Here is a 12,118-nt window from a genome sequence, read left to right as displayed (position 1 = left end):
TGTGTGTGTGTTTGTGTGTGTGTGTGTGTGTGTGTGTGTCTGTGTGTGTGTGTGTGTGTGTGTGTGTATATTTACAGTGTACTTACACATGAGCGCAGTCCATCAATCTCCTCATGCATGACATTTAAGAAATCTTCCCGTTTTTTAGCATCCCAGGGGACGACGACATCGTCAAAGAGGACAGTGATCTCCATCAGAGCCTGAATGACGAACAGGATCTGTTTCTCAGGCTGAGAAGAACAAAAAATATGTGTATACATATATATGAATATAGATTCATAATCAACAGCACAGCTTATTGTGTAATAATAATAATAATAATTTTTACTAACCTCTGCTCTTCTGTGGTTATTGATCAGTTCATATGGGATAGGGTTGACATCCTCATGGTCATTATGGATTTTCTCACCCTATGAAATATTCAGAAACAGATTTAATGAAGTGATTATTTTGAACAGAATGGTTAGCTATTGCAACTGCATGTGGTTGTAGTTGACATTTTTTGGTTAAATCTATATTTATATTATATGAATTTATAAGAGAAAGTATATCAGTTATCACTCTATATCTCCCAATAATATGTCTTATTAAGATTATATTTACTGTAAATGCTTAGATTTATAATGAAAGCTCTGTAGTTTCAAAATTCAATACAATGATGATTGAGAGATGAATAAATAAATGTTCCTCAAAAACCTGATGATCATATCTGATATTAATATTTTAACATGATTTTTTTTTCTTCTAAAAAAACAATGATGTCTGGATAACCAAGTAAATGTAAGTTGCTTCAGTCCAGGAAATGTTCATCTTGAAATATTACTAACAATATAAAACTTACTTTAACGCTTACTTTATAAAAATCAGTAAAGATTTCAGAGCAAAAAGAAACAAAAACCACAACCTGAAGGTGGACATTTTTACAATTATACTAAAGAGTAGACTATCATTTAGACAACAGAAGGCATGTAGTAAATAGTGTACGACATGTTTTTCAGCAATGTTTTGATCGCGTTTGTCATTTAGAGACCTTAGAAATTCATGCAAATATATAGGGTTAATAAACTTTAGCATTTTTGCAATTAACATGACATATATACACTCACTGGCCACTTTATTAGGTACATCTTGCTAGTACCATTAATAATAATAATAATAATAATAATAATTAAAATAATTAAAATAAAAATTGTAAGATATATTCCATGGAAGTTTAAAAAGCCTGTAAAACTCACCATCTTTCTGATCAGATCCAAAGAGACTCCATGGTGGTGCTGAAACTTGTGTTTTATCCATCTGCAGCTGAGCACAGAGCTGAAGCCGCACGCTGACAGAAGGAGGAGGCAGAGCTGCACCAAACCAAGGTCCATTCTGTCGTGTTGAGTGTCTACAGAAGACTGATGAGCTGATGAGCTTTAATGTTTTAATGCTGGATGTCCGCTTGTTCTTTGCTGGTGTATGATCTCCTCTCCTCCATTCTGTCCGCCGTTTATATGCGCGCATTTCGGGGATTGCACCCTTTTCACTTTCCAGTTGTAAGCAGCGCACACCTGAGCGATATATAGGTACACCACAATTACGCAACCGCTTTTGTGTTAGTGTGGGAATGCGGAGTGTTTCACTGCTATGAGCAGGTAGACTGGAATTCTCATACAGTCAGCTCTCATTAGGCTATATGTACAAAACAAAAATAACAAACAGAAATACATTATAATAGAATAAATACAGAGTAAACACCACAAGGCCTATTGCTAATAGTAAAATAGAGAAAAATAAAATTTAAAAATAGAGTGCGGAACCATAGACTAACAAAAAAAAGTTGCCTTCAAATAAATAAATTGTTGTTTTTGTGCAGAAAAGGTATTTTTTAAATATAAAAAGCAATCATGTAGGCTATCTTGCAAATAAAAATATTTTATAGGCTAACTATAACGTGTATATTTTGTTTATTAATTCATTTTAGTCATTTCTGGGGGTATTATTATTAATTTTTTTTGTTTTGTTTCTTTGTTTCTTTGTTTATACATGTATTTACGTTCGATGGTTTAAAGAAGACGAAAGGGCAGATTGCGCGAGAGTGTGAACTTTGACTCTCACAGTAAAGAAATTCCCGCGCGGAATTCCTGAGAGAGTGAAATCGAAAGCGAGTGACGTCGCAAAGCAAGATGTGACGACACATCATCATTTCATCACCGAATGCACATTAAATGTTATATTACGATTATTACAAAAAAAGTCGCTGAAAAGAGTAATACCGTGGGCTAAATAAATGTTAAAAAAGGTAAAGATATGAGGAAGATGCCCCCGTTAAGAACAATGTGGATTCACTTTTAAATCGTAGCACATTTAGATATAGGCTAAGTTTAGCATGATACAACAGCCAATGTGTCGTTAATAAACATTTGCTAATTTAGCTGTTATAACACAAATGTCAAATATTTTAAAGAGGGTTAGATGCCTCCCACCCCGGACAAACTTTCATAGAATGACTTTTGATCTTATTTGAAATTATTAATAATAATATATATTAGTGTCATTTTATTCTGACAATTTAGTCGACAAACTGAATAACCAATGACAGACGAAACAGAATCCCAAAAGAGATTCATCTGAAAGGTAAAATAATTAGCCACAGGCATATGAATATTTACATATTTAATTGTAATAATAGAAACACTCTGAATGAAAATGTAATGATTTCACTCAATCAATCTAGGTTTTAATGAAAGCAAAGATAGTCTGAAATGTAATTGGAATGGAACTATTAAATAAGAATTCAATTAATTACAATAAATATTCAATTAAAAATAATAAGCATGCCACTATGCCACTATATGGTTGTATCTTTTTTACTTCAGAATAAGAAACAAATCTAAAAACATTAATGTGTCCAAAAAAAAAAATAAAACACTTAAATCGAAATACTAATTTCCAGAGAATCAATATTAGATCAAATCTCAAAACTATTTCGACTGACTAAATCTGACAAATATTCATGTAATTGAAATAGGCCTACCTTGAGTTAAAACACAGATAATAGAGTTCCACAGAAATAAAATAGGCCAATCAAATCTGGTTAAATTATAAATAAGTGAGTAATCAAGTTGGTTATTTTAATTTATTTAGCGGTTTTGAAACAGGTTACTTTTTGAGATACTGTGTGAAATATCCTAAACGTCACAAAAAGAAAATAACTACATTTTTATGCTTTATTTTTCATGAGTTAATGAAAAATGCCACTTTTATTGATTATTTGCATTTCTTTACTTTCACTTTACTTTCTATTTTAATACACTGTGCTGTTTGTTGGTTGTAACAGTGTAGAGTTTTGTTCATTTCCATCAGACATATAGCCTACTCAACATTAAGAAAATAAGAAAATCTGTTTGTTTTATTTCCAGTGACGTTCCCTGTCTCTCGCTGGAGTCTTCAACACACTCAATGCTGCGCAAGAGTTGCGCAATAGCGCTGGTCGTCAACAGGAACACGGCGAACCTTGCGTTCATTTCCCATGTTGCCTTTCGCGTCAGCCGATCCGATCACATCTATATCGCCTGCCCGCTTCTGTTTTCCCGGCTCAGAGAGTGACAGATATCACACGACCCGTGCTCGTGTCGATTCGGTAAGAGGAAAGGAAACACATCAGCCATGACCGTGTGGCTGTCCAAAGCCGCCGCGACAGACAAACGCAGAACATGGTGAGCAAACCAGTTTATATTGTGCTGATTCTATTATCAATGAGGAGAATTGTCTGCTGTTTTATAATCTAATCATTTTAGCCGGATTCATGAGCATTAAGAAAGTCTGTATCTGTTCGTGTCTCATTTAAGGGCGTTTGGATGTTTCTCAACTCATGACTGTGTACGAGAATACAGAATTAAATGTTACATTTTCGACCATGTAAACAGTTTTTTACGGGTTATCGAGATATTGTATTATATTTCATTGAAGTGTTGTGAATTTAGTGTTGTGAGTCTACCAGGTAAGTCTGCTGCAATTTAAGCAAGTTCCATGCTAAAAACGCTTATCTTTTTTAAAAGAAGCACACTTTAGCGTACTTAAAAATTTACTTAATATACTTTAATAAAGTTTACTTAAGTACGAACTGAATGTAACGTTTTCTGACATTTAACAGCAAAAACGCTTATCTTTTTTAAAAGAAGCACACTTTAGCGTACTTAAAAATGTACTTAATATACTTTAATAAAGCTGACTTAAGTACGAACTGAATGTAACGTTTTCTGACATTTAACAGCAAAAACGCTTATCTTTTTAAAAAGAAGCACACTTTAGCATACTTAAAAATGTACTTAGTATACTTTAATAAAGTTTACTTAAGTACGAACTGAATGTAACGTTATCTGACATTTAACAGCAAAAACGCTTATCTTTTTTAAAAGAAGCACACTTTAGCGTACTTAAAAATGTACTTAATATACTTTAATAAAGTTTACTTAAGTACGAACTGAATGTAACGTTATCTGACATTTAACAGCAAAAACGCTTATCTTTTTTAAAAGAAGCACACTTTAGCGTACTTAAAAATGTACTTAATATACTTTAATAAAGTTTACTTAAGTACGAACTGAATGTAACGTTATCTGACATTTAACAGCAAAAACGCTTATCTTTTTTAAAAGAAGCACACTTTAGCGTACTTAAAAATGTACTTAATATACTTTAATAAAGTTTACTTAAGTACGAACTGAATGTAACGTTATCTGACATTTAACAGCAAAAACGCTTATCTTTTTTAAAAGAAGCACACTTTAGCGTACTTAAAAATGTACTTAATATACTTTAATAAAGTTTACTTAAGTACGAACTGAATGTAACGTTATCTGACATTTAACAGCAAAAACGCTTATCTTTTTTAAAAGAAGCACACTTTAGCGTACTTAAAAATGTACTTAATATACTTTAATAAAGTTTACTTAAGTACGAACTGAATGTAACGTTATCTGACATTTAACAGCAAAAACGCTTATCTTTTTTAAAAGAAGCACACTTTAGCGTACTTAAAAATGTACTTAATATACTTTAATAAAGTTTACTTAAGTACGAACTGAATGTAACGTTATCTGACATTTAACAGCAAAAACGCTTATCTTTTTTAAAAGAAGCACACTTTAGCGTACTTAAAAATGTACTTAATATACTTTAATAAAGTTTACTTAAGTACGAACTGACTGTAACGTTTTCTGACGTTTAACAGCATGTTATTTGCAACTTGATGAAAATATATTATAGTTTATATGCATATCAAAGCAATTCAGCTTAAGAGTTTAATAAGTATATCTTTATATGTAAATTTATAATTACATATGTTGTCTTTAAAATATGGTTTAAGTGTACGGACAGGCATTTATGGTCAACTAAAATGTGCTTGAATGTAATTTCTATTGAAACGTGTAATATTTTATAACGCACTACACGTAACATTAAACAAAAAACCTTAGTGTGTTAGTCATCACATAAAAAACGTGTAATTCTTTAAATCCCGACAAACGATTATTAAAACATAATGATTTAAAATGCACTTTAAAGTAAAAATTTTAATTTGTTTAACTTTTAAACATTATTACAAAGGGCACTTTTTAGAAGTGTACTTAAGTGTTTTAAGAAACAAGTGTACTCTCTTTAAGTACACTTAAGTGGCCTTTTATTTCCTTAATACTATATTATCTGTTAGAACAGATTTGAAGTACACTACAAGTGCACATTCAGTACAATTAAGTGCACTTCTTTTTCACAAGCGTGACACGTCTACATTGACTCAGGATTTTTTAAAAGTAAAATGAACATGTCGGCATACATTTGTACTTCATTGACGTGAGGAAACTGCCAGGGATGTGTGTATCACTTCCACTATTTGCTACCTAACAAAGACTGCCAGTATATTAAACATACTAATCTTCTTCTCCTCTTTGTGTTTTATAAGCTAGCATCTATCCTCTTTTATTATATAAACATGTTTAGGGAGTCGTAACGCCATCAGTTTAACAACTTAGAAATGATCTTCAGGTGAAATCAGTATCATACATGAGCTGAGAATGCAGAGCTGGTGTCATTTAAATCGGAAGATTGTGATGTTTAATATAAAACATATATACATAAAGCGTTTCATCCACATGTTAAAAAAAACATAATAGCTGAGCGAACACAGAGGGTTGTTGTAACACTTTCCATTGTACTGTTACTGAATTCGCAAATATGGCACAAAATAAAAGAGTGAGTAACACATACACATACATGTTTTTAGAGTGTAATGTATTTCTATGTTTGCTTCTGGTGGAAATGTTACCAATATGTACAAATATATATAGGCTACATTTTTTGTGTTACATCCCATGTGATGGTGTGGTAGGTTGTAACAACAACTCTTTCTACCATTAATTTATTCCGATTCAGAATCAAATATTTAGATTTACTCCGATAACATTTTGAAACCACATACATTTTTAGATGAACGCATAATGGGAATATTATAAAGTTTGAGTCACGCTGACTACGTGTGACAGACAAAAAAATTTTACAGTTGTGTTACAATCTCCCCTAAAGTTGTTTGTCTGTGTGTGTTTTGCAGTGTGTGAAGTGGGACTAATTGAAGCTAGAGGAGCCATGTTGGCCACCCAAACACCTGAGAGCGGCCCAGAGGCAAGAGATGGAAAACAGGTTTGTAACTTCCTCATCTTTTTGAAGATTATTTGAATTGTGGACATTACAAGGTCATTGATACGAAACCTTTCATATCTCTTGAAACCCGTTGAGCAGGTTCTTGGTAGAGGTAATGCAATTTGTTGGAACCTGGATTCCCAGGTGCTGAAAAAAGATGATGCATGTCATTTGATAAATGTTAAAATGCTTTCTTTTATCACAGCTCATGTCATTTGCATGTAAGCACCATTTCTATCTGCTCTAATACAGTTTATTAAAACAAGTTTATAAGAAGCTACAGTTTGCGTGTTGTCTTGTAGAAGTCAGACCGCACACAGAATGGAAACCAGACAAGTATTGCCTTCATGAGAGAAGTGTCTGCTCAAGAGATAAGGATTTCTTTCTGGCCATTTCCTCTTTATTTGCCTTTGCTATTAACTGTAGTTCAGTAGTACTTTGTATTCAGTTCACATACAGAAATGCATAGTTAAAGCAAGATGAGGGATTTAACAAAACTGTTCAAATTCAACAGCTATATTTACACTGCAAGGCTTAATGGACAGTCTCAATGTTCTGACGGATATCAGATTTTTTTTTTTTGTGCTATATATTTACCTAAGCAACTGTTTGTTAGCTCTTTAGTTCTTCTGAGTTTCGATAACAAAACAAACACCAGCAATGCAACCTGTACAAAAATATACACACTAACATGTATAAATATAAATATATGTAAACATATATACATATTAGGGGTGAAACAGTACACGTATTCGTACCGAACCGTTTCGGTACGGGTCTTTCGGTTCGGTACGCATGTGTACTGCACGAATACAGTTTTTATTTTATTTTTTTTTCTTCTCTTCTTCTCAGGAAATTCAAATAATAAATGGCGTTTTGACCGTCTTTTATGTGGCATGACAGATCGTTGTATAAACGCCTTAGCGAGCCGCTTCTGGGACGGTTCAGAAACGTGCTGGTATGTTCAAATGAACATCTATTTAAAAGAGAAATATTTTGTAACAGTATGCATGTTTTCACTGTCACTTTGAATAAAATAAATACAAATAAAATAAAAAATAAAAAGTTTAGTTTTTCCCCCTGCTGTACCGAAATCATACCGAACCGTGACGTTAAAACCGAGGTACGTACCGAACTGTCATATTTGTGTACCGTTACACCCCTAATACATATACATATTCTTGGCCTTTTTATCATACAAAATATACGTGTTTGGGCTGCACAATTAATCTCATTTCTAATCGCGATTACAATTATGGATGCCACAATTACGTAATCGTTCAAAGCGGCAATTAATCGTTCAAAGTCCACTTATGTTATTCTGCGTGCTTAAGATATGTTTTTTTCTTTCTACATGTTATCTTAAGGGTTTTTCCATTGTTTTAGTTTTAGTTTTAGTATAACATTATAAACATTCATATTTTTACTTTTTTTATAATTTAAAGAAGAAACAAATCCGATGTATAGTTGACATTTGAGGCTTAATACTATAGAAAAGCACTAAAGTTTTTTCAGTTAGAGTGTTTTCAGCTTGTTTATTTTCATATAAAAATACGGCATGCAGTTGCATCAAACAATGGTATAAACATCATCATGATAATCGTAATTAACAATCGCAATTACAATTTCAAGGGAATAATCGACAATTATGATTTTTGTCATAATCGTGCAGCCCTAATACATATACGTACATACACACACACATGCTTTTTTACATCTAGTAATGTTTAAACAATTTTAAATACATATAAATTCAAATCTTCATATCATTTTCAGGATGCATACCTTTCCAACTAAAATGATAATGATACTAAATTGGTAAGTTTTTTATTTAAAGTTTTCTGTGTATGATCACCACAAATTATCGCATATGAATTTATCGCATATGAACCCACATTTGTACACTTGATGATGTGTTACAAAGGGATCTAAAATAGGATATAAAAGTGATCTTTCAAGTTTTTAATTTCAGCAACCCAGAATATGAAATAGCAGTTTTTGTATATTAATATTGACACATAGAAAGTAATTGTTTCAGAACTAAACCGTCTTTTTAAAGAGGTAGATACAGATAGATTTTGTATGTGTTTTGCTGTTTATACACTTGCAACAAGATCTGATCTGAGCCAGAATTTCCTCATACATCTAGTCGTCATGACTAAGTGCTTATCATGACCGCCTCTTAAAGGCAAACTAGTTTTCTAGTAATCTTGGCTTCATTCCTCTCAGAAACATGACTACTATTTTCATGTCATTTGACTCAAAGGTGCTATGTTGAGTTTCCACAACTTTGACTGTCAGTGCTTTGGCTCATATGTAGTCAATCAAGCTGATATCAGGTGACAGTCTGTCTGTAGATATGGCTCATATTCACATGTCCGTTCTGCCCTCTTGTCTTAGATCCTCAAGAGGCTGCGCAATGCTTACTCCACATCTTTGTTTTGTTGTAGCAAAAGCTTTTCATGATTTGGTCTGCTGACCTAGATGTCACAATGGTTCCAGTAACCTGATCTTACACCGGTGATGCAAATCAATGCAAATTACAGACCCTTCATTTTTATTATTGGTTTTGACTGGGTCAAAAAAGCCTCTTATCACTAAATCGATAACTATAGATTTCATGTGTTTCCTGGTATTTCCCTCCTGGTTATTTTGTTTTAACATCTAGTCCAGGAAAAAAACAGATGCATAACAGAGCAATATTAACCTCTCTGTTCTCCTCAGTGGATCAAGGAAAAGATTGCACGGACCCTAAAAGTCCTGCAGAAGCGTTACATCACCACAGACACGGCGGTCACCAGTGAGGACCTGGAGGCTAACCTGCTGTGTTGTGCTTTGGAGGCGGTCTTCATCCATGGAATCAAGAGCAAGTTCATTCAATTTGATGGAAGTCACGCGCGCAAAGGAGGGTCACGAGGAGCCCTTCCTCAGCCCGTCTTCTGGAGCCTATTGAAGACCCTCACCCACAGGTGGGTCATAGGTTAGAACAGGGGTGGGCAAACTTTTTGATTCGAGGGCCACATCAAGTTTTTTTAATATAAGTGAAGGCCGCATAGTATATGCATGACAAATGAAGCAGTTTGAGATATATATATATATATATATATCTTAATTTATTTATTTATTTATTTAAATAATTGACATTTAGTTACTACTGTACTGTGTGTGTACTTGTACCATCTCTAACTTGTTTTTTTTATGAGCATATATAAGTCGATTGATGTATATGTATAATGTATATTGTACAAATATTATGAACATGTATTTTTGTTCCCCTCACTCCACAACAAATCCTTTAAATTTAGTAGCATTCAGAAGAGAAGGAAGAAAAAATATAAGTATAACACAACCAGAAATTATAGTCTCATTCACTATAAACAATATTTATTATAAATGCCAAGCCTAAACAAATTTATTTAAAGCGAAACTGAAACTAGTGGTGTGTGGGAAATGCAGCAATCCAAATGTGCGCGCTTTGCGCTTGTCGTCGATTGCTTTATATAAGTCGCTTTGGAATATAAATCACAGCATGTTTCAGATGATAAAAAAATTTGATTTATAATCCGGAAAACAGCAGAAGAACCAAAACCCAAATACATATTGAATAAGCAAATAAATATAGCTAATAAATAATAGCATAAAAAGGACAAACTATTTCCATGTTTTCCCCACAAAATTACGTTTTATTAGCCTACCTATGAAAAGCACGCTTTATTTCTCCTGCTTCTCTCATATGCAAAAGCACGGAAATTTGATTTCTCAGTTCATGACCCCTTTAAGGGACACGGCAACCATTATAAACACTTAAAAACAAATGATTAAATTCACCCCACCAAAAAATGTAGCCAGCCATGTAAAATTACTTTTTTAAATTTTAATATTTATATTTGAAAGATTATATAAAGAGAATATAAAGATATACTTTATATTTAATCTTAAAGTATACACTACTATTCAAAAGTTTGGGGTCAGTATGTTGGTTTTTACCCCCCCAAATAAACACTGTTAATAATCTTAATAACTGTTAATAATACTGATGCTGAAAATACAGCTTTGCATCACAGAAATAAATTACACTTATTCAATAGAAACAATTATTTTAAATTGTAAAAATGTATTCCACAGTTTTACTGTTTTACTGTATTTTTGATCAAATAAATGCAACCTTGTTGAGCATAAGAGACTTCTTTTTAAAACATTTTAAAAAATCCTACTGACCCCAAACATTTGAACAGTCATGTAATACAGCTAGCCCCCAACAACCAACTTCTGCCTTTCAGCTAATCATGTCAGATAATGTTACTGTTCCCTTGAATCTTGGATGCATAGAATAACAGTGGGAACAAAGTGTCTTCAGCCTTATGTGATTATAATATACATCCACTCTTTCCGAAAACATTCCAAGCCTTTGGTTTGGTTACTAACCGAGTCAACTGATGTTGGTTCATGCTTCAAAATAATTTTAACCTCAGAAGTATTTCCAAATGAGCAACCTGTCACCTGTTTGGAAACAGAAAGAGACATGTCAGGGAGTCTCTGTGAGGATTGTGACAAGCCTGTAGGATTAGATGAATCATATGGTTTAGTAATCGGCTCCTAAGTCTATGGGCAATAGTCAAGTGACACTCACTCACTCAGCTCTTTGAGGCCTCCTGACTCACATTTCTTGTGTAGTTAAACTCAACAGGACAGTTTTTAGGCTTTGTATTGAGTGCAGAGTGAAGGAGAAGGAAGTCAGCTGATAAAGACATGGTTTCATATTTTGACTTTTTATATACATAAAGACATACTTGTGTGATTCACTTCTCTTTGCCTTGTAGAAACGACTGCACTGAGAAATTCCAATATTTGTGAGAGTTTGCACTTATTTAGGCAAACTTCTTCCTCACTGAACAATTATTTGAATGATGCACACATAAATAAAGAAGTAAATAAAATATTGATTGTAGTACTGGCAGTATTGTGAAAATGGAAAAAAATGTGATTATATCAATAAAAGTGTCGAAACACAAAAGATATTAGTAATGAAAGTCCATTCAACCAAAACTTTGATGCTTTAAAAAATTAATGAAGACATTGTGGAAATTATCCATAGTTATGGTTTAATCCAAGAGACACAATCTATAAGTTATAAGCTATAATTCACATATAAAATATAATATGTGATCCTGGACCACAAAACCAGTCTTAAGTGTCAATTTTTCAAAATGTATGTATGGTTTGTTAGGATAGGACAATATTTGGCCGAGATACAACTATTTGAAAATCTGGAATCTGAGGGTGCAAAAAAATCAAAATATTGAGAAAATCGCTTTTAAAATTGTCCAAATGAAGTTCTTAGCAATGCATATTACTAATCAAAAATTAAGTTTTGATATATTTACGGTAGGAAATTTACAAAATATCTTCATGCAACATGATCTTTACTTAATATCCTAAAGAT

At 32.8% G+C, this 12,118-nt stretch overlaps 2 protein-coding genes across 2 annotated transcripts in view; one reads left to right on the top strand and one right to left on the bottom strand.

Annotated features, from left to right (window-relative positions):
* Positions 1-1,466, bottom strand: part of ifnphi4 (interferon phi 4) — a 2,176-nt gene extending 710 nt beyond the window's left edge. The window contains exons 1-3 of the mRNA XM_016513318.1: positions 1,236-1,466; positions 333-410; positions 87-230 (exon numbers count right to left, since the gene is read on the bottom strand). Coding sequence (XP_016368804.1) covers positions 87-230; positions 333-410; positions 1,236-1,370 — 357 coding nt within the window. The 5' untranslated portion in view covers positions 1,371-1,466. The remainder of the gene's footprint in view (positions 1-86; positions 231-332; positions 411-1,235) is intronic.
* A 2,012-nt stretch (positions 1,467-3,478) lies between these two features.
* Positions 3,479-12,118, top strand: part of plekhm1 (pleckstrin homology domain containing, family M (with RUN domain) member 1) — a 27,085-nt gene continuing 18,445 nt past the window's right edge. Inside the window, exons 1-3 of the mRNA XM_016513317.1 lie at positions 3,479-3,698; positions 6,587-6,675; positions 9,400-9,644. Of these exons, the coding sequence (XP_016368803.1) occupies positions 6,622-6,675; positions 9,400-9,644 (299 nt within the window). The 5' untranslated portion in view covers positions 3,479-3,698; positions 6,587-6,621. The remainder of the gene's footprint in view (positions 3,699-6,586; positions 6,676-9,399; positions 9,645-12,118) is intronic.

This window comes from Sinocyclocheilus rhinocerous, unplaced genomic scaffold, assembly GCF_001515625.1.
Source record: "Sinocyclocheilus rhinocerous isolate Xijiao unplaced genomic scaffold, SAMN03320098_v1.1 scaffold24, whole genome shotgun sequence".
Classification (NCBI taxonomy): domain Eukaryota; kingdom Metazoa; phylum Chordata; class Actinopteri; order Cypriniformes; family Cyprinidae; genus Sinocyclocheilus; species Sinocyclocheilus rhinocerous.
The sequence above is the reverse complement of the archived record's forward strand: the minus strand, read 5'-3'. Positions and strand labels throughout refer to the sequence as shown.